The 27398-nt window shown below is 56.0% G+C and overlaps 2 protein-coding genes across 4 annotated transcripts; both read right to left on the bottom strand.

Annotated features, from left to right (window-relative positions):
* Positions 1-657: 657 nt before the first annotated feature.
* CISD3 (CDGSH iron sulfur domain 3) lies at positions 658-4080 on the bottom strand. The gene is made up of 4 exons (XM_033089137.1): positions 3936-4080; positions 3578-3613; positions 2534-2653; positions 658-1061 (listed from the first exon to the last, which is right to left on the bottom strand). The coding sequence occupies exons 1-4, from the start codon at positions 3972-3974 to the stop codon at positions 882-884; spliced, it is 375 nt and encodes a 124-aa protein (XP_032945028.1). The 5' UTR covers positions 3975-4080; the 3' UTR covers positions 658-881.
* A 926-nt stretch (positions 4081-5006) lies between these two features.
* On the bottom strand, positions 5007-26666 carry MLLT6 (MLLT6, PHD finger containing). 3 transcript variants are annotated; one of them, XM_033089493.1, is made up of 20 exons: positions 26191-26666; positions 24911-24990; positions 24377-24431; positions 24043-24152; positions 23020-23123; positions 22673-22766; positions 20257-20427; positions 19485-19583; positions 16782-16998; positions 15762-16376; positions 15126-15307; positions 14814-14922; positions 13668-13734; positions 13323-13468; positions 12628-12825; positions 12435-12523; positions 10964-11313; positions 10445-10535; positions 9046-9402; positions 5007-8448 (listed from the first exon to the last, which is right to left on the bottom strand). In XM_033089493.1, exons 1-20 carry the CDS (start codon positions 26297-26299, stop codon positions 8407-8409), a joined length of 3285 nt encoding a protein of 1094 aa, XP_032945384.1. In that variant the 5' UTR covers positions 26300-26666; the 3' UTR covers positions 5007-8406. The 3 variants fall into 3 exon arrangements, with proteins under 3 accessions (XP_032945384.1, XP_032945385.1, XP_032945386.1); XM_033089494.1 differs by having other exon boundaries at positions 16863-16998; XM_033089495.1 differs by lacking the exon at positions 10964-11313.
* Positions 26667-27398: the final 732 nt, after the last annotated feature.

Raw genomic sequence — 27398 nt, 5'->3', positions numbered from 1 at the left:
CTTGGGGGCCTGGAGTAGAGAGGTGGAGGCGGGTTAACCTCAGACAAGCACAGACCCCAGATTTTGCCAAAGGCAAACAGCCCCTCTAGTCCCCTCCCAGCCCCCAGCTGAGGCCAAGTCAGGAAAGAGCCACAGGGGCATCTAAAAGCACAAGACAGACACCTGTAAGCTCTGTCCTCAACTCCACCCCAAGAGGTCAGTGGACCACCCCCTGAGGGGCCGACTCCCAATAGATCGTTGCCCACCTGTTTTCTTCCAATGTACATAGATCAAATTGGGGAGGAGGCAAGCTTCTGGCATAACCTAGGTGTTTGGGGTCGGACCCTGCCAACAGGTTTGTTTGTGTTTGCACCTTGTCCTGTGTCTGAGGTGCTGTGGCTGTACCCTCCTCCCGCCCTGGGACATTTGTATCCTGCTTTGTAATAAATGCTGCATACTCTCCAGAGCCTCTAGTTCTTTGGGGTAGAGGGGACAGGGAAAGGGCTGGTGGGTCCCGTGGCCTCCATCGCATGCTTCTTGTCTTGGCTCAGCCTGCCTTGGGGGACCCCATATGGAATGAACCTGAGCTGCCCCCGCCCTGTGGTGCCCCCAGCCTAGGTTAGGGTCCAGAGCAGGAGTAGGCTCTGCCTCACACCAGTGACCACAAGAATACCCCTCCAGCAGGCACGCTTGTTTAATGACATCACCAGTAGTTGCTGAACCAGGGGCCTGTTCCTGGCTGCCCCAGACTGGAAATCTCAGGTTATGGGGAGCAAGTCCTTTACAAGCCAGCTGTGCGTACTGGGGTTCCTGGATGATCCTTTCTTGGGCTTGGCACTCACTTTCCTTTCCCACAAAGGAGGTGTCTGTCAGATGCCTGGGTCTAGGCAGCAGCTACCCACTCAGAGTGGGGAGCCCACTTCTGCCTGCTGTACCCGCTCACTCCTGTGGGTGCCATCACAGTATGGGGGCTTCTGAGTGGCCTTGCAGGTACATAAGGCCACCATGCGGGTCTCCTGGACCTTGAACTTGAGTGGGGAGAGGCCAGTGCGTTGGAAGAAGTGGGAGCCATCACAGAAGGGCTGGTGAGGGAAAGAAAGAAGTTAGAAACCCGACCCCACCTGCTGGGGATGGGCAGGTCTGGGAAGAGCTACACACCACGGTTAGGGCTCAGGCTACCGAGTGACAATGCCAAGGTTCATTAGTTTACCTCTCATACTCATATATAATGTGAGGGTAATCAGAGTCGAGTTGTCCCAAGGAAATGACTAATGGTTACTATGCACTTTGCATGTAGTAAGTGTTCAGTAACTGGTCATTATAGCATTAGTCTCCAGGACACAAGGACAGAATTTTCAAGGTGAAATGAGACCTCGGGTATCGGCAATGTTACACTGATAGGTTGTTTTTTGTTTTTTTCCAATGGCTTTCCGTCTCCATTGGTTCATGAAACTCATTTCCATCCCCATAGTCTGAGGTAAAACTCTGGATAGGGAGAACCTGCCTGCATCACAGGACTTTGACTGGAGTATCAATTTTTTTGGCTCCAGGAAACAGTGGAGCATATTATAGGGAGTGGATGTTAAAGAAGACGGATATCCGATGGTGAACTGGCTGCCTGGTGCCAGCATATACTCCCCGACCGTGCAGGGAGGTGTTTAAGCAGAGACTGGGTAACGGAAACCAAGGCCCAGAGAAGTACAGTATCTTGCTGTTAGTGGGCTTCTTGACCTTGGGGTCAGGGTGGGATAGGAGAGATGAAGGATATGTGCAAATAAACATCAGCCACCAGTTCCCAGAGGGCAGGAGGCGGAGAGGTGAGGCCACACTACAGCTGGCATTCCCTTAGCACTGCTCATGAGGGCTTGCTCAAAGTCAAATCAGTGGCAAAGTTCGGCTGCTGACACCATGCCACACTTCTTGGAGAAAAACAGTCAAGAGCTCAGCTCAGGAAGGAAAGGGGCCCTGGAGGCTAAGAATATGCAGCAGGTTCCCACAGGACGAGAGGCTCCTAAGGCAGAAGGGAGAACCAGCTGGGAGCAGGCAGCCTGGCTGAGAAGACAACAGGCTGTGGCAAGCAACCAGGCAAGTCACATAAATAGAAAGGGGAGGGCTTTCAGAAGACACCAGGAAGAAGACACCAGCAAGGGGCAGCGGAGCTGGGCAGCGTTCCCAATGTGGGGGTCCTAGGCCTGGGAATCTCTGGCGCAGTTGCTTGCTGGAAGGAGCAAGGAGGGAGAGAGGTGAGCCTCTCAGTGCTGGGAGTAGAGAAGCCTGGAAGGTTCCTCTGAGGAGGAGGGAGCACCAGAACAAAGTCCAGAATCCTGGGCTCCACCCATTTAGCTGTGTGACTGAGTCTGTCTCTAGGCTCATCTCAAAGCTCAAGGCTGTGGGTGGTGCTGGCCTAAAAGTATTCTTTCATCTCCGACCTCCCTTATCCCTTCAGGTATGTGTGGGGAAGAGGACCCATCTTGAGCAGAAGCTCCCAGGAGACAGCCTGCTGTCCCAACCAGGGGTGTTATATGTCAGTAGGAAGGGGGGGTAGTGGTCTCACCTGCTTCTTGCTACGGCCACACACACACCACCTGTAGGTTTTCCCTGCTACCAGCTCCAACTTGATAGGTGTTTTCAGGGCCACCACGGACTTGGCTGGGGTTTTGGGGAACCATTTGGCCTGTGGCAGGGAAGATGAAAGGCCTGGAGTCAGCCCAGACCCTAGAAGTGCTTTCCTGCCTACGGCCTTGTCCAGTTTCCCACTAGCCCTGTCTTGTGGCAGACGACTTCTGCGGAGGCTGATCTGATGCCACCCAGCAAGGATATTCCTCCCAAGACACCATAAGAGCACTGAGCTCAAGACAGGGAAGGGATTTCAAGGCATTCTGCCTTCCCTTCAAACCCTGGCTCCACCTGGATGCTAGAGAGGGGAGGGCCAGGATCCTGACAGCTTGTGGGGACAGAGCCAGGAGTGCAATTTCCAGGCTCTCGCCCTCACGTGGAAAGGAGCTCACTCGGGTAGTAAATGGCCATCAACTGTGATTAGATGGCCATCAACTGTGATTAGATGGCCATCAGCTGTGGCTAGTTGGCCGTCAGCTGTAACCAGTGAGCCACTGGCCACTAATATAACTGCCGTGGCTATGCTAGCAGCAAATGGGGGCTAGCAAGCAGATGGTGGCTGAGCCTGCAAGCGCAGATTGCAGGGAGGCGCGGAGTATAGTGGTATGACTCCCCTATCTGTGGCTCCCTTGGTGTTCCTTTTTGGCCTCACCATATTCTGTGTTCTTATGTGGGGAGTGGGAGCTGAGACCCTGCATGACACCCTGCATGACAGCTCAAGCAGACCAACTGCACCTGGGGCTTGGTTTATCAGGCACCACTGTTCCCAGCACAGAAGACTAGCTCCCTGCCCTGTGCCCTCTGGTCCAGCCTACCTGCCCTGAGCCATTTGGAGGTGGCTACGGGCAAGGCATTCTCAGGCTAGAGTCCCGGAAGCAGGGCTGACCCTTTCTGGTTCCATTCCCTGGTCTCTACCTTTGAGATCTCAACCTGGTTAACGAGGGGGGGCGGGGGGTCAGGACGTTGGGGACGGGGTACTTACCAGCCAGGAGGAGATATCCCGCCTCTGGTTCAGATTCTGCAAGACACACACTCATCACCAGACGGTGGTTTGGAAGCAGAAAAACAAAGTCAATAGAAAGAAGCGGAGAACTTCCAGAGGGAAGTCATCTGGGAGGGAATAGACAACGGCTTAGGGCCGTAGGAGAAATGAGAGGGTGAGAAAATGGGTCACAGGAGGGGAAGGAGAGTCGCTGGGGAGGTGCTGGCACGCAGCAAATGCTCAGGGAAGGCTGCAAAGCACAAGGCGATGCGGAGACTTGGGGACGCTCAGCGGAGGGCAGGCGGGGCGGGCCATGGGAGGGGGCACTGGGCAAGGAGGCGGGGCGGGGGATGCTCACCCAGGCCACCCGTCGCAGGAGCGCGCCCACGTCGCCCATATTGGTCCCCGCCGCCACGCCGCGCCGGCTCCGCCCTGCGCCGGGGTCACCTTAACGTTTCCCCCGCCTCCGGGCCAACCGGGCCCCGCCCCGGCCCGGAAGACTCCGCGGGGTTCCGCTCGGGTGGGGGTTGAGGGCCTGCGCTGTGCGGTCCAGCCCCAGCCGCCGGAAGCCAAACCAAATGCCAGCCCCGCAGCCTCCTCGGGTCTCCTGGGGGTGTGGCTGGGGCTCTCCGGGAGCCCTCTCGCGTACAGGCGTGTCTGCGGAGTGACCCGCACAGCATCGCTTCGCGTTTCCTTGCCTGCTCCTCTCAGGCCACACACACCCTCCCACCACCCCTGTGAGGGAGGACCCTCCTGGGAGCCGTTTGCTCCTGCAGAGTCTAAGGCAGCGTTTCTACAAGTGCAGTGCGAGTACATCTCATCACCTAGGGGGCTTGTTTTTGAAGATTCCTGTCGGCCCGGGCCTGTACATCACATCCTTGTGGGAGGGGCACAGGTATCCGAGCGCTCAATATGCAACCTGGGCATTTTGTGCATTTTGTGACCTATTATTCTTGTGACCTATTATTCTGAGTGCTTGAAGAAATGTAAGATTGTCCCCCATTCCCTCCCAAGGCTCCTACAGTTGGCAGGACACCTCCCTTTCCCTTTAATGAAGCCAGACAAAGCAGGGTCTCTTCCTTTTTTGTTTTTTGTAAAACATTCTTTTATTAAAAGAACAAGTGCTGTATACGAACTGCCCTTCGTACAAATAACATCCGTTATACAAAGATACAAGATCCGGGTTATGCACAATTCCAGGCTTGGAGGTGGCAGGGGGGGCATTGCCTTTTGGGTTGAGGATATAAAGGAGGTTTTAGAAAGAATGAAAAAGGAGCCCTGGGTTTGCAAACTGTGGCTTTCCCTCCCTGCTCCCCTAGGAAGGGTCTGCTACATTGAGACAGGCTGGGACGGAAGAGGAGGTAGGACTCAGGGTTTGGGTCTCCAGGCTCCCCACCTAAGTCCCAAGTTGGGCTGGAGGAAACAATGGAAGGCACCCCACAGTCCCCAACTTTTCAGTAGATCAAGTCAAAGTGGCAGGGAGCTAGACACTTAATGGGATTGATGTGGCTGCAGGCTGCCCCGTATTGGGCCCCACCTTCTTCCAAATTCCCAATGGAAGTGACTTGAATCCCTCCAGGCACCTCTCCCCAGGAAAGTAAGTTGAGATAAAGGAGAATTGGGAGCAAGCTGCCTACCCCTAACTCAGGCCCACCACACACCAAGGAAGATGCTGGAAACTAGCAGGGGGAGACTGCCTTTGAAAACTTGTCTGCATTTCCAGTTTGGGAAAGGGAAGTGTGGAGGTCACCCTTCCTCAGAGCTGGCCCCTGGCTCTGGCTCCCCTCCCTGGGCTGGGCCCTTCCTAGGAGTACTTCCCTAGAACTCAGTACAAGATGGCAGGTGTGTGCTCATCAGCCTCAAGGCAAGGGCACCTGGAGGCAGTAGCAGACCCAGGAGCCTGAGGGAAAAAAACTCACACACAGGAAAAACTTTTCAAAAGCAATCTTTAAAGTGTCATTGTCTATGAAGAGGATCCATCAGCTCTGAGCTAAGACAGTGCTACATAGATACCCTCCCACCCTGGGCACAGCCCTGCACTCACACATGTCACACACACAGCGACAGACAGACAGCCCATGGAGGCAGTGCAGTGGGAAGGGAGAGTGGAGGACCAGGAGGCCAGGGTCCTGAGGGCTGGTCCCCTACCCCTCTGAGGCTTGGAGGTATCACCTATGAAATGAGGAGCTGGCTCAAACCTTTAAGAACCAGTCCCTTCCAGCTCTGACACTCATGCACCAGTTGTGACCTCAAGACCAGACAGCAGCTCTGCATGCACACCCCACTCATACCTCCGAGCTGAGGGTGATGACACACGAAGCTCCACTCTCATGCATTTTCAAACTCCACTTCTGCCCCACAAACCACATCCTTCCGCTCCCGTAGACAGAGATCTATAAATCTGCATCCCTTCCCACTCTGCATCCAAATTCATCCTGGAAAAAGGGACCGAGGCTGGGAGAGGAGGGTGAGGTCAGTGTAGCCACTGACCCCCCACCCCCGCCATATTGGGAACCTGATCCCTCGTGAAGATCTCCAGACCTTTCCTATTAGTATAAAGCTCTCTAAAAGGTGGAAAGATACCACCATTCTCCTACACCGCCCCCCAACCCCAAATCGAGGGAGAGGGACAGCACCAATCCATATGCAGCCTAGGTCCCGTCTGTAAATCTAGCCTGACAACCAGCTGCTGCACCCCAGCCTGGGGAAAGCTGGAAAACACAGACTCTTGGAGATGAGAACCCCAGACTTGTGGGGGCTGGGAGGGAGGGCCTTGTTTCCAGTGCACTAAATCATTTGGACCTCTCACTCTGCACCACAGCGGATTTACTTCATCACCATCCAGCAGAGAAGTTGACTTCAGCTCTAAGTGGGCGGGCCTTGGGCAAGGGCGTGGGTGTGAATGAATAATTCTTTTAAGAATCTCTGAGGGTTATTTTTCTTTTCAGTGGTTTGGGGGCAGGGAGTTAGAGAGCTTAATAGATGAAGATGAATAAAATGCTGAATTCTATAATTTCTAACTGATATTTAGCATTAATAAAAAGTGAGTATTTCTGAGGTCATCACAACTGCATCTCCCCTCCCACAAGCCCTTGCAAGTGCCTAAGAAATTGCCTCTGAAGGAGTCCCACCCCCCCTCCATTATCAGCTCCCTAACATCTTACAAAGTCTTATCAACAGGAATATTAATATTATTTTCAGTATCAGAAAAAAACCAGTTGAGCAGCACAGGCAAAAATATATCTCCACTACATTTCTGTCATTGCCAAAAATATACACATCTTCTTTGCTTTATTTAAAAAAAAAAACCCAACAACAACAAAAACCCAAACAGAAACACACACACAAAAAATCCACACATGCAAAGAAACTGACAAGACATGAGCATCAGGGAAAGCTGGAAATGCCTTCTCCCGGCTCCAACCCCAGTGCAACTGAAACACAGACACAGGCTTCAACTCTGCCCCTCTCCTGGCTGTCCCACCGGCCCTTGGGCCTTCGTCACCAAAGGCTCTGGGCAGGTGGACTCTTTAAGGTGAAAATTTAAGTGTTGCCTACTATACCCAGGGGGAAATAGCTGGTGGGCGAAAGGACAGTTAGGTCAGCTTAAGCTTAAGTCTCCCCTGGTTGGTGGGGTGGGGGTAGGGTGCAGGAAACGGGCTGGCTAATTCTGGGAGGGAGGTCTTCACTAAAGAAAGTGGCACTTTACCCACCCCTGCCCTGTCTCCCAATCCCTGGAGCTCCCCTCTGCCAGGAGGCAGGACCAGTGGGGAAGGGGAGCTCTGAAGGGCACTGAGACCCTGTGGGGTCTGGGGGAGGGAAGGCAGGATATTACCCTGATTCAAAGCCCTCAGCCCCCAGTTACTCTCCAATATTGGAGTACTGTTCTGGTTTTTGTTAACCATTCGTGCCCCGGAAAGGGACCAAAGTTGGTGAGGTGGAGAAGGTACAAACAAGAGCTGGGAGCCTCCCCCGCCTCGAGCACTACTCCACCCCTGGCCTCAGCTGCTCCAGGTCCAGGCGGAGATAGACAGACAGACACACACGCAGACGCACACACGCTCTCTGAGTCAGGCAGCTCCGTCTCCCCACCCTCGGCACTCCTAAATCCAATAGTGCAAACAAGGGGCAGGGCACCCAGGGGGCTGGACCTCCTCCCTGTCCCCCACCATCCCATCACTGCCCACCCCCACCGAGTGGGGAGGCTTGGGCAGAGTTTGAGGCCATCCGGCCCCTTCCTCAGCCCCCTAGTCTATGGGCTTTTACAAGCTCAGCTTGTGACCCTTTTTGGGGGGCAGTGGAAGGGGACTGGTGAGAAACAGTCCAAGGGATCCCTCCTGCCATCTGCCCAAGTTGGGAAGAAACTGCAGGTACAGTAGGACCACCCCTTCTTCTAAGATTTCTGTGAAGGGGCAGGCCCAGGGCCTGTCCCCCCACTCTCCCCACTCTTCCCACTCAAGTGCTGATCTATTTTATGTGGCAGGTCCATCCAACCCCCCACTTATGCTGTGGCCCACTTTGCTCTCTGGGGGACCTCAAAACATTTGCTGAGAGTAGGGGCTCCTAGGCGGACTTAGAGCCTGTCCTCCCTCTGAGCCCCTCACAAAAGGTTAGTGCAGATGGGGAAGGGGCCAGATGGAAGGAGCTCCTCCCTCTCATCTCAGTCCTCAGCGCCAGCCAGCGTGTCAAACACTCCCCAGGTCTCAGCACGTGCTCTGGGCCCGGGCTCTCCAGTGTCTGGGCGCAGGTGCCTGCTCCAGGTTAGGCCCTGAGGCCAGGACTGCCCCCTCCACTTGGGGGGGGGGTGGTCAGGAGGAGTATGGGTGGATTTAGCCTTTTTCCTGGTTCGCTGAGGCTCCTTTGTCAGCGGTCTGGAAAGAGAGGAAGGGAAGCTGGGGGTTTGGAAGGTGTTTGGTCCCAAAACCCATTTGAAAATAGCTCCCTGGGTTAAGAAAGCTGTTGTAGGGTACAGTAAGGGAGCCCCGCTGAAGCTCTTGGACTGGGCTCTGGTGGGTCCACACCAGGGTCACTTGTTGAGGGAGAAGTTGCCCTGCACAGGGGTGCCTGGCTAAGCAGGCTTGTGCCAGCCCATGCCAGCCAGCACCCCGAGCTCTTGCAGTATGCCCTCAGAGGAAGGAGGGAGGGCCTTTCGGGCCTTTTGGGAAATGGCCCACCCAGAGCACCAGCGTTTTCTAATCGGTCTACTCAGAGAGGAAATGGCCTTTTCAAATTGTACCCAGAGGAATGCTGTTTTCTAATTGGTCCTTTTACGATTAGTCCATGTTCAGAGTGTATCTTTCTTCCATCTACAGGAGGGCACCCATGTGCTAGCAGAGGCCCTGGCATCTGGAAAGGGTGCTTTGCTGACCTAGGGGTCACTTCCTTCCTCCTGATGATGTACTTTCTGATGCTGCACCTCTGCCCATCCTGGAGAAGGAAGACAGAATGGCCCAGGACCCCTTACTCACCCCTCCTTTGGGGCCACTGCCACTGCCGTCTGCCCCCGACAGGCTGAGGAAGGGGTTGGTCTGGGCAGTCAGGACTGGAGGGCCGCCTGCTGCTGCTACTGCTGCGGCTGCAGCTGCTGCGGCCATGAGACTTGTGTTGTTGCCGAGGGAGGGAGCCACCAGGGCTCCGGCGGGCAGCAGGGGTGGGGCAGATGCTGTGGGCAGCAGGCCAGGCGTGCCCGCGGACAGCAGCGGGGTGGAGCTTCCTGCCAGCAGGCTGGCCATGGGCAGCTGGGAGCCCCCGGCCATCTGCAGCCGCTGCAGATCCCGCTTCTGCTGTATCTGCTGGATCATCTGGTAGACAACGGTCTGGTGTTCCTGCAAGTAGGCCAGACGGGTCAGCAGCCAGTGGTCCCCGCGGCCAGCTTGCCCTGCTTGGCCTGGGTCCCATCCCGTCACAGTGGAACCCTGAGGCAGGAGACCTGGGACATAGTCAAGGTTCTCTTGTTTCTAACTCCCCACTCTGGGCGTCAGTCTCCCCATCCAGGCAAGAAAGTGGTTGCACACCAACAGTGTATCAGCCGGGGCACGATAGGCCAAGCACAGGGTGTTTACATCCCTGGCCCCACCCCCGTTACTAAAGCAGTTCCTCAGCCTCCGTGACAACCACAAATGCCCCCAGGGGTGGTATGACTAACTAAAGTTGAGAAACACTAAACTAGGTCAATAGTTTTCAGCTGCCCCTGTTTGTTTCTTTTCATTTAAGATTCTTTTATTTTTGCTTTGAGTAGGCAAAGCATTTTCAGTGTTCCAAAAACCAAAATAGTATGTCAAGGTTTACCTTAGGAAATCTTGCTTCTACCCCTGTTCCCAACTGGCCCCTATAGATAACCAGCTGAATTGGTTTCTTCTGTCTCTTTCTAATTTTTCTTTATATAAAAATGATTATTTTTTTCAACTCCTCCTTTTTGAAAGTCACAACTCCTTTCTCCAAAGGAAATCTTAGCAGAACCCAACATATAAGACAGACCCAAAAGGGGCTGCTCTGATTGAAGGGGTGTTACCTACTCAGCCACCTCTCCACACAGATTCTTAAGGCTTAGACCCCCCTGAAGATCCTTGGGGCAGATTGGAAATGCTCAGTAACTGAGGACTCACCGCCCTCTAGACCTGCTCTCAGTAGGGTGTGATTGGGGCCACTACAGCGTCCCTTCCCCAATGCCCAGGACCGAGAGCAACCCTTCTCCCTGCTGTCCCGTAAGGGATACTCCACAGAGGCCGATGCTCCATAGGTGCCCAGCCCCAGTCTCACAGGTGTAATCTCAGCCCAGCCTGGGGCCGCCCTCCCTCCCCAGGCTGGCCTAGACCTGGAGATAGGCCCTTCTGGGAGGGTAGGTGGCCTGTGAAGGGAGGGTATTACCGGGGTCAGTTGGGGGGAGGCAAGGAGCTGCTGGAGCTGTTGGAGCTGCTGCTCTTGCTGCTGCAGGAGGTGTCTCTGCTGCTCCGTTAGGCTGAGGCAGAGGGACAAAACACAGACCATGGGAAGGGACAGGGAAACACTCCTCCCTAGCCCCCCACAAGTTCCCAGACTCCCTCAGACCCAGGTGGAGAGAGGCTGGGATGTGCGATTTTAGTGAACTAAGAGAAACAGACTGAGCTCAGAGAATACAGTGGCAGGGAGACAAGTTAGATGGAAGAATTTTCCCAAAAGGAAAACCTAGATTGGGGTATAAGAGATAATCAGACGATTCTGTCCCTGCAGACTTGCCATCCATAGGGCACTTACACCTAGGGAGTACCTGGGGCCAAGAGGTGACTAGATTCTATACCCTGTTAAGACTGGAGAACATTTTTCCTTTGGGGGACTATGGGTGTTTGGGGGGAGTCCCGCCCAGAGCCAGCCTCCCCGTTCCCTTTCCCAGGCTGAGCTCTCCCTCACCTGTTGAGACAACCTGGCAGCTGCAGCGTAGGGGCCCCGCCAGCCTGGCTCAAGCCCGCAGGGTTGGGGGCGGCAGCCCCATTCAACCCCCCCAGGAGCCCATTGAGGGGCAGGGCCCCGCTGCCCGCCAGCCCCCCCAACAGCCCCTCAGCCATGGGCATAGCCCCCAGCCCCGCTGCCCCGGGTGCCCGGCCCAGCCCGTTCTGTGGCTGGGGCGGGAGCGGGGCAGGGGCCCCCGGCAGGGCCAGGGGCAGAGTAGCAGGGCTCTGCTGGAGCAGGGGCAGCGGTGGGGGCGTGCTGTGGAAGGACAGCGACGAGCTGCTGCGGCTGGGGCAGCCTGAGTGTGGGTCCTGGGGAGGGAGGGGGAAGGGAGGGGTCAGAGGGGCAGGGGGCCAGCATGACCTTTCTGGCCCCCGGCCCAGCACCCGTCAGCATTCACAGAGCACAGCCACCCACACCTCACCCCCAGGCAGAGCCACCCAGGAGGAAGAAGCAAGGCCCAGGGCTTAAGGCTAAGAATCCAAACTGTCTTCACAAGTCACGTCTACAGGCCACTTCCTGGGGGCGCAGCACCCCTCATCATCCTTGTTTAATACTGCACATTGATAATGATAGTGAGCATCTAGTAAACCAGACCCGGGTTCAGGGCTTAATCTGCACTGTCTCATTATTCCCGTTTTACAGGTGAAGCCCTTCATTCTTAGGCTAAGTAACTCTGCAGACAGCTGGAGTGAAAGGCTCAGGTTCAAATCCTAGGTCCCTAAGTCAATGGCCTGGAAGGCTTCTCTGCCTCAGTTTACTCACTCAAAACATGGAGGTAACAGTAGTACCTATTCCATAGTGAAGACTAGGAGAATGAACCAATACTTTTAAACATCTCAGCACAGGACATGACAAAGGGCAAGTGTGTAATTAATGTTAGTTATTATGATAATTATTATTGCCCAAGTCACAGTAAGTGGCAGAGAGAACAAGAAACAAGTTTGTTTGATTTGAATAATAACTACCACGTAACAATAGCAACTGCTACCCCAACCGTCACCAATTGCATAAGAATTCTTTTGTGTGAGGCACTGTAACAAACCCTTCACAAATACTTCTCACAGAGGCCCTGACTAACCACCTGATATGTAGGGAAGAATCCTGCCATCCCTCTTCTTCACAGCCTTCAAATTATTTCCATCTCAGCACTTTTCCCGGTTTCTAATTATTGATTGTATTCTGAGATTTAATCTATCTTCAGGAGCAGGACTCTGGCCGTTTTGCTCACTGATTGCTTGGCCAGTGCCTGGCACTAAGCAGACACCTCATAATTACTACTTATCTAAAAAATGAATGAACGGATCAGTCAACCCATTGCTCAGCCAATCACTTCATTGTCCAGCCTCCAATACAAGGTGAGGTGGGATCAGGAGAACCTTGCGCCTCCCACCTCCTGCTCGCTCCCAGTGTCCCTCCCTGTGGTGCCCACCTCGGAAGACGTGGATAGCGAGTTGTCCAGGCCAAGACTGTTCTTCCCCGGGGGGCTCTTGCTGGTGCTCAAGGAATCGCTGCTGCCGGCTGAGGGAGGGGGATCAGAGAAAGAGGTCAGGGGCTGAAGTCAGGGCTACTTCCTAACGTCTGGCAGAGGCCCCCACTCCCGGGCTGGGTAGGATCACACCTACCTTGGGGAGGCAGGCCATAGGGCCCAGGGACAGGGCCGTTGGCGGCAGGCAGGACGGCAGGTAGGGCGGGGAAGGGCACAGAGAGCTGCACGTTGAGAATCTGCAGCCGCTCCTTCTTGGCCGTCAGGCTCAGAATCTGCTCTTGAAGCCGCTGGTTTTCCTTCTGCAGAGCGTGCAGCGCCTTCAGCATCTCCACTACTGCAGAGCAAGGGCGAGAGCTACTGAGCCCCGCGGGCCTGGGGAGGCGGGGCGAGGACTGAGGGCGGGGCCAGATGGCCGGGGGCGGGGCCTGGAGGGGCGGGGCCTAGCAGAGAAAATCTGAAAAACCTCTACAAGACTAGGCGCGGGCTAAGCGAAGGACTCAGGTGAGCTGGGGAGGCAGGACCTGGGGAGCCAGAGGAGCGACCTGAGGCGCGGTTCGAGGCCTTGTGATTGGCAAGGAAGAGGTGGTGGAAATTCGGGTTTAGTAAGGTATGGACCAGCAGGCCGCGAGGACCAAAGGCGGGGTACAGAGGAATAGGGGCCAGGAGCAGGGCCTAGCAAGGATTAAAGGTGAGGCTGAGGTTGGCAAGAGTTAAAGCTGGGACAGGGCCAAGGAGCGGAACCTTAAAGACGTTTAGGGACTTCGGGGAGAAGGGAGACTAAGTTCGGGGGTCCCAGAGCAGGTCTCCCAGCCCTGCGCCACCCCTTCTCACTGTTGACGCCGGCCTCGCCATCGCCCTGCTTCTCCAGCAGCTGCTCCATGTTAGTCGTCCCGGGGGCTGCTGGGTCTAACTGGCCGCCCCCGCAGGGTGCGGACGCTGTCTGGTCGAAAAGTGCAGGAAGGCTGCTGATGGGGGACCTGGGGCCAGAAGGGAACACCGAGCTCAGGCTTACTTCACGCCCTCACTCGTCTCCCTCTCTTCCTCCTCCCCCCTCCGGGGTTCGTCATCCCCTTCTGGACCCCACCCTCTCCTGGAGCCCACCTCTCCGTCCCTTCCTCCCATGTCCCTCCAGCCCCGCTCCCAGCCCCTCCCCCAAGCCGCCGCCCCCTCCCTCACATGGAAGACAGACTCTCCTGGGGGGAGGTCCCCCGACACCGGAAGCTGCAGTCCTCCAGGTCTGGCTCTTGGAAGGAGAAGGGGGGCAGGGATCAGTGGGGAAGGGGTGCGGTCGGCCTCAGTGTCCCCGCCTGTAAGTGGGTGCGGGGTCTGGGGCCTTACCACAGATCCCTTTCCCCAGGATCTCCCAACCCCCGTCTAGCAGTTACATATGCCGGAAGGCGCTGGGAGCCCCGGCTTGGAAACCCGGTCCCTTGGAAGGTAAAGCCACAGATCTGGTCTCCATCCCTTTCTCTAAGCAGAAAGACGCCCTCTGCCTAGCAACTTTCAGATCCACCTCCCAATTCTTTCCTGGAAGCTTCAGAGTTATAGAAATTTGGGGACAGTCCTGGGTTGAACTTGGTCTTGAAACTAACCTTTTAAGTGACAGTTTTGTGGATTAAAGTAATAAATGTGAAGTGTGAAATTGCATGCAACAAGCCCTTAATAATTATAGTTATTACAATGTTTTGTATGACTTTTTATATTCATTAACTCACAAGTTGGACGGCAAAACCTTTGGTTGGACCACAGAATTCCGATTTGGGTTTCAGCGGAAAAGTCACCCTACTCTCTCTCAGGTATTTAATTCTGGAATACGATTCGGGCCCCTTTATAAGGCCTACTTGAATTGGTTGACGGAAGGTAGACCCCGCCCCCTAGACGGCCAGGTGGTCTCTCTGCACCAATCCGCTCTCTGGGATTGGTGGCGTTGACTCTCCAGGGAGAGGGTGGGGCGCTTGTGACCCGCCCCTTTAACATCTAAATACCTGTAGAGCAGGTTGCCCAGCTGGGGAATCTCATAACCGCTGATCCCAAGGACTCACTAAGAGGCAGCAGGGAGCTATGCTGTGGCGGTAAGAGAACTGGGCTTGGAGTCAGGGGACCAGAATTTGAGCTCTGGCTCTGCCTTTCTCCTGTGAGATGGTGTAGTAATTCTTCCCTGTACCCTGGTTGGTTGTGATTTTTTTTCTTGGTAGGGTGGGCAATGGCCAGAGGGAGGGGGCAGCCAGAAAGCCCTCCCATCCTTTTTGGGGTGACATGCAGGTGATGGGTGCCCCTCAGGCCTTTGGGAGGATATGGGCATGGGGTCAGAGACTCACATACCTGTGTGGCTGCTCTCTGCTTGGGTGAGGAGGGGGTTAACAACACCCATGGGGGTTCCAAAGATGTGGGTAGAAGGGAGGCTAAAGGTAGAGCCAGCCAGAGAAAACACCTGAGGGAAAGGAGGCAGAGTCCGGCCTAGTGGTTATTCTTGGATCTAGGGCACAGGGGTGCTGGGGAGGAGAGGACCAGAGAGAGGGAGAAGTTCTGGTGGTGATCAAGCCCACTCTCTCACGATCCCATGGAGGGCTGGGGTGCGTGGCAGCCTGTCCCCCACCTGCCCAGGGATGGAGGAGCCCAGGAGTAAGGCCTCACCTGAGTGGTGGAAATAGAAGCAGAGGACGAGGGGAGGGTGCTGGTGAATGGGGAGCGGCTGAGACGGGGCAAGGCTGAGGTCCCTGGGGGCCCCAGCAGGCTGGAGGAGAGGGGGGTGCTGCAGACAGCCCGCAGCATTCCGCCACCGTGGGAGATGGGGTCCTTATTACTGGTGTAGATGCCTAAAGGCACGAGGAGGACACAGACGGAAGCATATTATCACAGTGTCCCAGATCCCTCCTCAGTCAGGTGGCTGGGGCAGCCCCTCCCCAAGGAGAACACTCCCCTGGATCTGGTCACATACACACCAGTCTAACCCTCTTGCTGCCGAGATGTCACTTCTTGCCTGGGTGACATCTGCTTGACATGACCGCTGATTACATTGCCCTTCCCAGCTTTTCTAATACACCAACCCAAACTTTCTAAGTTCTACTGACAGTCTAACCCCATCTCTCCCACCACAACATGCAGAAGACACGTACAGAGAGTGTCTTGGAGGTAACTGTCACCTCCATCCTGTATCTGTCCTTTGGAGCAGTTTCTATCACATTTCCTTCTAACTGCATGTTTATGCTTCTGTCTCATCACTAAACTGGCTGGGCCCTGACATGCCCTCCATCCCCAAGGGTCACTAACCTGCCCCTAGCAGGGGGGACTCCAGGCTCAGGCTGGGCAGGTTCCCAGAAGGCCCAAAGGTGCGGGAGGCCAGACCCCCCAGGCCGGAGCTAACCAGGGAACCTCCGGAGAAGGGTGAGGCAGCAGTGGCGGTAAAGCCAGCCAGCTGGGCACCAGGCAGGGGAGGAACAGCTGGGCCCCCAGTGCCCTCTTTATTCCGGCTGCCCTTGGGACGGCCTGGCCCATGTCGGCTCCTCTTGCTGGCTTTGTGCTTCTTCTCCTTCAGGCCTGTCTCAAGGGTCTCCTCAGCAGGCGCAGGGGCAGCGCTCAGTGTGGGCATCCGCTTGTGGGTGCCTGCTGAGGCCCCGGACCCCGAGACGTGGGGAGACTTATAGTCCCCAGGGGATGGGGCCCGGGCCCGGCCCGAGCTAGAGGTGGTGGTGGAGAAGCGCATGATGGGCCCAAAACCAGAGAAGACCACCTTCTGCTCAAAGAGGTCAGCCTTGGGGGGCTCGGGGGCTGAGGGAGAGGGGGGTGCTGAAGGGGTGGGAGCTGTGGGCTTGGAGTACTTGTCCTCCTCTGGCTGCTCCAACTTGGGGAAGGCAGAGAAGTCAGGGGAGCTCTGCAGGGACGAAACTGCACAGAGGGAAAATGGAATTACAGCTGGACCCCAAATCCTTCGCTCCCTCCCACTCCCAACATGCAATAGTAGGAAAGAGCTCCGGTCAGGCGATGGGGAAGCCTGGTTTCCTGTCCCAGCTGTGCCACTGTTTCTGTGTCCTGGGATGAGTGACCCCTACCACCCCCCAGCTTCCCCACTTATGATCAAGTGGGAGGAGAGAGTTCCAGCTCAAGAGAGAAGGGTTAAGCGGAGCGTCTGGAGCAGTGTAACTTGGTGGGGATACCCCATCTTTAACACGAACCAATTTAAGAAGCAAATGAGATGCAAACCAATATGCAAAGGCCCTTGCTAGGAAAATGTAGGGCCAAAGGCTGTCCCACTCCCGGCCGCCTCCAGGAGGCTCACCTGCCCACACTCACCTGCAGGCTGGAAGGGCCCCCCAGAGGAGGAGGAAGAGGAGGAGGAAGAGGAGGAGGAGGCGGAGGTGAAACTGCTCACACCTTTCCCACTGCTCAGCTTCTTCCCCTTGTGACTCAGGCTATGGCTGGAAGACTTTTTCCCCTTCGAGTCCCTGCTGCTCTCAGAGGCCTCCTGAGTGCCGGCCTCATGGTGGGAAGAGGAAGCAGCTGAGGAGACCTGAGGGAAGGAGGAGAGGGGAAGGCTGACGCCAGCTGCCTGGGCCTAGGCTCAGCTGGACTTGCGAGTGGAGCAGGAACACACGACTCGGGGCTCTACTGGAGGCCGGAATTAGCTTCAGGAAGGACTTGGGCAGAGAGACATGGTGGTGAGAGCCCACAGACCAGGGAGATGGGGAGGCAGCTGTGGAACATCTGGGTGTGAGGAGAGGGGAGCGCTCTGAACCCAAGCAGCTCTCTATCCTTCACCTCAGGCAGGGGAGAGGTGAAAATGGTCCCCGAGTCTGTACGGATGTACTCATTTGTTCATTTGTTCAAGAAATACTTAGGGGGACCCCAGAGGGATGGACTTGTGCTGGGAAGTGGTGTGGGCAGCAAAGAGGGCTAACCTGGCCCCCCCCTTGGGCCCTCCCGTCATCACCACTCCCTCTCTGCTCACCTCAAGCTACAGCCACCTGGGACTGACACCCCATTCCCTGGCCACCCGTGCCCTCCTAGACAATGTTGAGCTTGCACTGCCAAGTCCTCTGCCAGGATAGCCTATCCTTACTCTTCCTGGAAAACGTCTCATCCTTCAAAATCCAGCTCGGGAGTCCCCTCTTCATGAAGGGGACTTGTACCACTCTGGACACGAGTGGTACGTCACTCTGTCCTCTTATTTCCAGGGCACCAGGTACCCACAGCAGCCATGTCAATAGCTGCCACACTGTACTGAATTATTGTCCCCATGTCTGAGGCCTCCAGTAACCTCTCTGAGGGCGGCAGGGCAGGGGTTGGTGAAGCATGGGCTCGGGATCGGGCAGAACAGGCTGTGAGCCTGGCGGGCTCCGCCATTTACTGCTGCGTTTATGTTACATGGTCTCTCAACCTCGCTGAGCTTCAGTGTCCTTACAGTGCTAATTATGCCTATTGAGAGTTCCAGGAGAATAATGCCAGATACATAGTGTGTGGTCATTAATGATGCTTCTGATGGCTGTGGCTGCTATTAATACGCTGCTGCAGAGATGGTGTCTGTGGTGGTTAAGTAGCGGCCTTCAAGCCAGACTGCGTAGGTTCAAATCTTGACTCCACCATTTACTAGCTGTGTACTTTTAGGCAAATAACTTTTCTGTGCCTCAGTTTCTTCATTGATTAAATGGGATTAATGAAATATCTACTTCATTGGACTATTTGGGGGATTAAATGAGCTAATCCCTAAACTCTCCTTCCATCCCCGTGTTCTAGAAGAGAGGCGGGCATACGGTGAGTGAGTTAGGGCTTCATATTAACTGCCAGGGATGGCGCTTTTCCTTCTGGTAGAGACCAGGTATTCAGTAAACGTTTGCTAAACCAACAAATGCCAGAGGGAGGACAGACGAGGGAATGAGAGCCACCCTGCTTTGCCCTCGCTGGGCGGAGCCCTTGTCTCCTCTTCCTTTTTTGTTCTTTTCAACAGCTGGAGTTCTGAAGGGAGCCAGATGTGGTTCTGAGAGCAAGGGAGGAGAGGGACTAGGGGGAGGGGTAGCTGAAATGCTGGGGTGGGCGGAGGAGGAAGGGCAGAATGCGCCAACATGTCCAAGGGGACACTCAGCCACGGGGCAAGTCCCAGATCTCTGGTCCTCTTTCCATGTGCCTGCAGGTCCCTGGGAAAGGTCAGAGGGCAGAGATGACAAGCTTTCCCAGGTGAGTTCTGGGAAGCAGGGCAGGGAGAGGGTTACTGGGACAGTTGTCACAGCAACATCACCCTGGAAACCTGATACCTGAGCCTCCTGCTAAGATGCCCAGAGCTCTGCCAACCTCCTGAGGCAGTGGAGGTGAATGGGGCAATAATGGTGACAGGAGGAAGCAGTTTCTCCAGGCCCTTGTTCTCCTTCCCTGGGGAGGGCTGGCTGGCAGGAGGGGCAGAGAAGGCTGCTCTGGCTTGATTAGTGACCCTGGCCTCACGTAGGGCATGCCAGTTGCTGCCCATTTCTGGAGCCAGGCCTGACATACCCTTCCCCTACTGGGAAGGTGGGATGAGTGGGGAGTTCAGTTGTCAGAGGTCTGTCCCCCATGCTACCATGGGCTACACTTTCAGCCCCTCCAACCTGCATGGAGTGGGCTTTTAGTTACAGAACAGGCTCTGGGGGTCTTTCTGATGTTGGGGAGGGGTGAGAGAGAAGAGTCCTCTCTACCTAACTCTGGGGTATGGGCCCTAGAAGCTTGGAGAACTGGCCTGAGTACTGTACCCGCAGAAAAGAGCCCAGTGCTGAGGCCGTGTCTGGACAGAAGCAGATGTGAACATCTGGCAGCCAGCAGACAGGGCGGTACCCTACCCTGCTCCCGCCCTCCTGGTTGGTCAGGGATCTACGGGGCTGAGGAACACAGGCCCCTCCTAGGCTGAAACAGGAGAGTAGCGGGGGTCGAGGTGGGGTACAGAGGCACATTAACTTGCAGCTGTGAGGAGTGTCCAGGTCGCTGGCCCACCTCCCCCACCATGGCCATCCCTCCTGGGTGTGAGCAGCGTACCTTGTCAGCACTGGGGACCATGGGAGGGGTGAGGATGCTGGGGGGTGACTCAGGCCGCTTCTTGTGCTTCTGTTTAAGGCGTTCCTTGTCCTTTCGACTCTGGGGAAGGAGAGGTGACCAGATATTGGTTTTGGGGGTGAATATATATATGACATGTTCATGTGGGGAGTGGACTCTTCTCAGAGATGGGTTTTGTGGCCGTCATCTCCTCCTATGGAGAAATGGGGGGGCTTTGGCTGGACAGAAGTGACTCAGGCAGGTTCCTCTGAGAGCCCAAAGCCCCTCCCCCTCCTCCCAGCCTGCTAAAAATAGCCTGTCCCATTATCACGCCAGTGACACAGAGCACCACACACGTGAGCACGCACCTGCAAGGGTGTCCACTCAGGACATGGAGCTGTGCAGAGTAACGGGAGCGGGGCACACGGGGACGTGTGGCATGAGGGGAAGCAGGCATGTACATTTACAAGGCTAGAGACTGTCACGATGTTTGCGAACGTGCAGGGCCATGTGCTAGGAGCTTTGGGGACACTGTCATGCTACGGGGAGGACACTGGAGGAACCACACAAACACAGAGCGCCCCAGGGAAGCCAGGCCCTCGCCTCCCTCTACAACCCTCACGTGTTCCTTCCTCAGTCCCCTCCCAGCTCTCAGGGGCCTCAGTGGAAGAAAGGGTGCAGGTCCCAAGGCCCTGGGGGCACCTCGTGGTGGCTTCTTGAAGGAGATGCATGTGTGTGAGTGAGAGCAGGACCAGTAGAGGGAGAAGACTTTTACCTTCTTCTGGCCCCTCTCGTGGTGGGAAGGGTGCTTCTCCTGCTGGGTGGGTGGGGAGGATGACCGGCTTCTCCTGCCAGTGATGAAGCCACTGCTACCTCCCCCGGTACTGCCTCCTCCTGCTCCTGCTCCTGCTCCCCCACCTCCCCCGCTGGTGTGCCGGGAAGTCTTCTGGGGAGAGAATTGAGAGAGAGGAGCTGCCAACCTCTCCTGTCGTTAGTTTAGGGAAAGGTTCCTGAAGCTCAAGTGATCCTGGGGGCCAGTCCCCCTGCCCTGTCTGGCACTAAGAAGAACTTGTGTCCTCAACGATACTATGCTCAACAGAATTCTCTACAGCTTCCCCCAGCTGGCCTGTTCAGTGCACAGTTTTGGCAACTGAGGCCCAGAAGAGCCAGCGGTGTTTTGGCTGCAGCAAGGCATGCTGGGGGTAGGAGTGGGGCCCAGGTCCTTACTCTCCCCCACCTCTTTCTATGGTGCCCTCTTGGCCTATTTCAGGCAGCCTGAGCCATGGCCCACCTCCACCTCCTCCCCAGGGATAGAAGATGTGAGGGACCCTTGTGGGAGCCCCTGCACTCCACACTCCATCCTCCCCTCCAGACACTTTGCTCCAGCTATCAGCCCTGCTCCCTTGTTCCTGGCCCTCTGACTCCACCAAACACAGTTCCTTCTGTCCCAAAGGACCCGCTGCCCTTAAGAAAAGGGGAGGAAACATCCACAACGAAAACCCAATGACCTCTGTGCTGCCCCTCCTCCCAGCCAGGGCCTGTCCCCACCTTCCCTTCACTGCTAATACACTGCCCAGTCTGATGGCTTCCCCTGTCCCCGACTAGCAGCTGCTCCCTCTAAGGTCACCCACTACCTCCCAATTGCCAAACTCAAGGACTAATTTCAGACCTCGTCTAACCCAATCGCCCTCCACGCGATGGACACTGCTCCTATCCTGCCAAGCCCTTAAACTCTCCGCTTCATGGTTCCCTTCACACCCTACTCTGGTGGGCACCTGGGGATTCCAGTCCTAGCCTTCTACAGCTGGGGCTGGCACTACCACCCTGTCTGGAGACCTGACACCCACCAAACCTAAGCATTCCCATGTGGCGCGTCTTATAAACCAAACGGAGTTCCCTACCTTGTCCTAAGTCATCATCAAACCTTGACATCAAGGTGACCATATGACTTATGATCCAAATCAGGACACAACAGAAAATGAAAGGGGTAACTATTAATTATTACATGAGGACAAAAGGCACAAACGGGGACTGTCTCGGGTAGACCAGGCCAGACGCTAATCCTACAGAAGCCTGCTGCGTCCTTGTCACAGTACCCCAGGGGCTCAAGCCCATGCACCGAGCATGGAGAGCCTGGCTCCTACCTGCCACCCTGAACTCCTCCTCAGCCATCCCGACAGGTAGGCAAATCTACCTAGAAATGGTTCTCGAGTCCAGCCGCATCCCTCCATCCCCCCCTTCCTGCAGCTGTCTCCCAGCCGCCAGCTCCGGCCCTTTGGATCCAGCCTCACAGTGCCTGCCAGGGTAATCTTCCTAAAAAACAAATCTGATCATGTTACCCTCCTACTTACACGCAGCCTTACAAGCCTGTGGCCTGGGGGTGCGGTCCAAGCTGAATTCCCAGTCAGACTACAGCCTACCTCTCCAGGACACCCCACAGCTTCTGCAACACGTAGGTCTTTCCACAAATATGAGACAGGACCCCTACTCTCTCCTTGGGTCCCTGAAGCCTGGGACAGAAGCAAGCCCAGCTGTGGCCCTGCCTGAGCTTTTTCACCTCATCTCCTGCCTTGTCCCCACCCAACACCCTGTTCTGCTGCTCACACAATTCTCCTCCTTTCAGGACGAGGCTCATGCCAGTCCCTCTGCCTGGCGTTCCTCTCTTTGCCTGGCAAGCTCCTGAGGAGCTTTCAAGTCAGACTGCCTGTTCTAAATCCCATGTACACTGTGAAGTAAGTGACATAACCTCGTTGGGTCTTAGTTTACTCACCCGTAAGATGGGAAAATACAGTACACCTAGTTTTTAGGGTTGTTGGGAGGTTCACACAAAGTAACACACGTAGAGAGCTTAGTCCAGTGGCCAGGGCACAGTCATCACCCCCACCCACATTTTGGCTCTTCTTGTTCCCACCTCCACCAGCTTTTATGCGAACTCTTCTTTGAAGCCTCCCAGACTCTGACGGGCAGAGTCTGAGCTCTGTTTTCTGGGATGGTCTGCTTGGTTCAGCTCTGATTCACACCCCTCAGCCTGTACTTCAATTTATTCTTCACCCAAAGAAGAGATCCTCAAGGGCAGGGACTAGGCTCCTTTCCTCTCTGTCCTCCCAGCACCAGGCACCAGCCTGGCCCCGAGCCCATGCCCTCTACACCATGGCTGACTGACCCACTCTCGCCTGGCAGATGCAACTCACCATCTTGCTGAAGTGGTATTTGCAGTAGCCGCAGTACTTGACATTGTCGACCTCTAGCACTTCTTCCTCACACAGCAGGCCTGCCATTTGCGCACTAACCAAAGAGGTCAGATTGAGAAAGGTGTGGCCACAAACCAGACCGGCCTCCTCCCTTCTCTTCTCTTGGACCCCAGCTGGGGCAAAGCGAAGATCATCCAAGGAAAGCACTGCCATGATCACCAGAGACAGCAACTGGGACGAGCCCACTTGGCGGGAATCCATGGCAAACATCGGAAGGGGTGGGTACAGCTGGCCTGGGATCCCAGAGAACCCTGGAAGGGGAGGTGTGGGGCAGGCAGGGGTCTCACCAGGTGACATGGAAAGCTTGTCGACATCCATGGCGGTTACAGGTCATACAGGCTCCTGAGGCTGCCTTGCTCTCGCGGCCCTGTTCCTCGCAGATGTAACATGTCTACAGAACATACAGAGTAATTGTCCACTCTTCCCTTCCACCTAAGGGACCCCTCAATTCCATCCTCTCCCCATGATCCTAAGTCAGTGCTATCCAACAGAACCTTCTGTGATGATAGAAATATTCTATATTGCACTGTCCAATACAGTAACTATGAACCACATTGGCTACCGAGCACTTTAAATGTAGCTTAGGAACTGAATTTTAAATAGCGTTTAATTTTAATTAACGTACGTAGCCAATGTGGCGGGTGGCTACCATAATGGATAAAGCAGTCCTTGCACGGTGAGCCCTGTAAGGCCAGAGGCTGTGTCTGCCCTGCTCACTGAGGAGCTGATTCCCACCTCTGGACTTTTACATATGCAGTCCCTTCTGCCTGGAACCCAGAACCCCACCCTCCTCAAGACTGGCTCCTTCTCATCTCCCAGGTCTCAGCCTAAATAGCTCTTCTCTTGATCACTTTATTTAAAGGGAGCCCCCCCCCCCGAGGTACTCTTTATTTCAGTACCTTGTTTACTTCACAGCACTTACCACAAACTGCATTTACTTTTTCACTTGTTTATTAATATTTAGTCTTCCCACATAAGAGTGTGAGTTCCATGGGGCAGAGAGCACATCTCTCTTGAACACTGAAAACTGTACCTAGTGGTACCTTGCCCCAGGTTTGGCACATAGTAGTCACTCAGTAAATGTGTTCAGTGCATGAACGAATGAACTGCTTGCTAAGGTCTACCCTGTGGCAGCACTTAACTCCAGAGCATGAGCACGTCTGTCAGTGGAAGGTGCCTACCCACCTCCCGAGTTCCCTGAAAGTGTCGGCTGGAGAGAATCAAATTACACTGGATGAAGAGAAAGGTGGAAGCACCCAGCTAGGGAGGGGACTGGTACGGGGCACTGGGGCACGGTAGGGGCTGCTGACCTTGTTGAAGCGATCATGAGGCACGTACTGCAGCACGATGGGCTCCATGGTGAGCACGTTGGCAAACTGCACCTCAGGGATGTAGAGGGCACACACCACATGGGCCCAACCTGGGACAATGTGGGGCTGGCCTCAGCTGCCATGGCAAGCCCGAGACCCTGACCACTCAGAGCCTCACACTGTAGACAGTCCCCTCGTCCACGGCTTTCCCATCAGAGTCCAGTGCCAAACATGAAGCTGAGCCCCCCCACCTTCCCCCCAGCCTTCCCCGACCCTGCTCAGGGGGTCTTGCTGACCTCAACAGATGAGCCCTGGAGCTCAGGTCCCCCCTCACCTCCATTGTCAGTCCTCTTCAATGCCCCGTCTTTGTGTGGGCACAGCTCACACCTCTGCCAATGCAAAGGGGCATAGGAATTGAGAGGAGCCTTTCCAAAAGGGGGTGGGTGATCTGCTGAGCTGGAACCCCCTGAACACATTAAAAGGGCCCCAGGAGGAAATGATAAGCTGTCTGCGGGGGAATGGGTAGGGGTATAGAGGAAACAGGATTGGCCACGAGTTGGTAATTGTTGAAGATGGATGATGGGGACATGAGATTAGTCATAGTATTCCTTCTACATTGGTACAGGTTGGAAATTTTCCATAATAAAAAGTTCAAACAAACAAGCAAACAAAAATAAAAGGCCATGGGCCAGAGATGGGGCAGAATGAGGGATGAGCTGAGGGAGAGATGGGGTTGGTGATAGGTGTGCAGGAAACAGGAAGTCCTGTGTGACAGTCCCACCCTCGCCTCAGCCTCAGAGTACCCTAGCTTAACCCGGGAGATGCTCAGGTATATGGGTTGGAGGGGGGAGGGGAGCCTCAAACTTACCACCCTGGCTGCTCGCTCCTGAGATTCACATTTCCGGCAGAACCAGGGTCCTGTTGGCACCTGGACGATGCCATAGCAAGCTAGGGGTGGGGAAGGAGAGTCACGGAGCAAATCTGTCAGCAGTGGCTTTTCCCAGAGTAATTGGGAGGAGGGGGAGGGGTCACTGTAAAGCACTAACTAAAGACAGTTCCAATGTGGGGGGCAGATGCTGCTCCCACTAACTAGCCAGCAGGACCACAAAGAATGCCCAACAGCACAAGGCCAGCCTTCAACCACACAACCAAACACTCCAAGCAGGGGCAGGAAGCCTGAGTCCTTGACCTTAAACTCTAGGTCTTTCCCCTGCTCCCTTTCTGTACCCAGCCTCTACCCGAGATCACCCGGAATAGAGAAAACCAGAGGGGCAACATTTACAATAGTGAAACACAGTTTTTGTTGTTATGGGGGGGGGGGTGTCATTTCTTAAAAGGCCAGTAAGGGAAGAGCCGGGAAGTTGGGGGTCCAAGAACCTCATTTTCTGCCTCTAACTATAACAAGTACAGGTCAAAAGTCAAAGCTGAGGGCAGGTGCAGTGCAGGTAACCTACAGCAGAATGGCAGGAAAAGCCTACAGCGACAGCATTAGGGCAGTCCCAGGAAGGGGGAAGGCAGCTGGCTGTGCCAGACAGGCGGGAGATACCAGCCTGCGCCCTCGGCAAGATTCCTCAAGGAGTTAACTCCCGAACCATGTGCTGCTGGGGGAAACTCCAAACCTCCCTCTTCTCGATTCCGGCCCCCGGCACAACCTCTCTCCTATCCACAGCTCTTCCCCGGAGAATTTTAGGAGTCCCCTCTCCCCTGGGACCCTTCTCCTCCCTTCTCAATTCCGCTCCTCCCAGTATCCGGAAGCGGGAGGGGGGATGACTCCCCCTTGACCTCTCCTCTGGGAGCCTGGACCAAAATAACCGGGCAGGAGGGGACACCTCGAAGGTAAACATTCTGCCAGCGGTCCCGACATTGGCGGGGTGGAGCGCGGAGAGTGCACTCACTGCCCCCTAGACTGTCCCCAAACTCCCTCAACTTGGGGTGGGGGGCGCGGGACTGGAACAATAGGCAAGAAAACAATGCCTGACCCGGTCCTCCAGGACCAGGCGGGGGGAGCCCCCCCGACGCCTCCCTTCCCTTCAGGTGGGGTGGGGGAGGGGCGCCCAAACCTCGGGAGGTCTCCGGAGGGCGCGGCCCGAGGCGCCCTGCGCACACCGCCCCCGCGGTCCCGCCGCCCCCCGCGGGCCACCCCCGTACCTTGGTGGACAGCCACGCTGCACGCGTGCCCATCACAGTAGACCAGCGGGTTTTCGGCCCAGCCCCTCTCGTCCGAACATACGCAGCAGCCTCCTACCATCTCCTTCATACTCCCATGAGCTCCCTCCGGGGCTGGGGCGGGGGGCCGGCCGGCGGGGGTCGGGGGTCAGGGGGGGAGGGAGGGAGCGGGGGGCTGCGCGCCTCCTCGCTCCCTCCTCCTCCTCCGCCGCCGCCGCCGCGGCCGCTTCTTTTCTTTGCCTCCTCCTTCCTCCTCCTCGGCGTCCTCCTCCTCCTCCTCCTCGCACGCTCTGTCTGGCCGCCCCCCCCGCCGTGCTCTCGCCCTCATGCCCCGACGGGCCCCCCCCCAACAATGAGACCCGCGCGCCGGGCTCGCCCCCTCCGCGCCTCGTGCCCAGTTACCAGGGCCGCCCGGCTTCCACGCAGCCGGGGCCCGGCGGGGGAGGCGCCGAGTGGCACATCGCGGGCGCCCGCCCCGCACCACCCGCTCACGCGCCGCCCCCCTGGCCCCCCTGCCCGGCCGCGGCAGCCATGGCCGCGCGCCTCCGCTCGCTCGCTCCCGGCCCGCCCGCCGCCCGCGGCTGGGTAAAGTCTTAGGTTCAGGGAACAAAGCCTGGCTTGGTAGGGAGCTTTTCGCTCGCTTACTCCGCGCTAATTTTTCCTTTCTTTTTCTTTCTGTGGTTCTTGGTTGGCGCTCCTGAACCCTCCTTGTGTCTTGCCCTTCTGTATCGGCCCCGGGTCTCCGATTCTCCAGCCCCAACCGGCCCAGTCTTCCTCTCTGAGGCTGTTTTTCAACCCCAAGGAAACTTGGGAGTGGAGAGCAGGGAAAGGGCACGGGAGCAGGAGCGACCCGCTCGCCCCTCCGTGTCTGGGGGCTCTTTAGATGGTCGCTCAAGGGCTCTTTCCTTGGAGGCATGTCTGGAGGGTGGACACTCACACGCAGAGGTTTGCTCATTCAACAAGTATTTATTGACCTTACTATGTGCAGCCTCTGGATACAACAGTGAACAAAACAGGTATTCCGGCCCTCGGGGAGTTTCCGGTCCAGCTCACAGACGCACACGCACAGGGACTCACCTTAGAGGCACACCGAGGCACCCAGACACAAACTCACTCCCAGCCTCATCCAGACGCACCACCTGACCCTCTCAGGGAGACGCAAACGCCAGCCAGACCCACAGGCGCGCTTA

Source organism: Rhinolophus ferrumequinum, chromosome 21 (genome assembly GCF_004115265.2).
Source record: "Rhinolophus ferrumequinum isolate MPI-CBG mRhiFer1 chromosome 21, mRhiFer1_v1.p, whole genome shotgun sequence".
NCBI classification, from domain to species: Eukaryota; Metazoa; Chordata; class Mammalia; order Chiroptera; family Rhinolophidae; genus Rhinolophus; species Rhinolophus ferrumequinum.
This window is presented reverse-complemented; position numbering and strand designations above follow the sequence as displayed.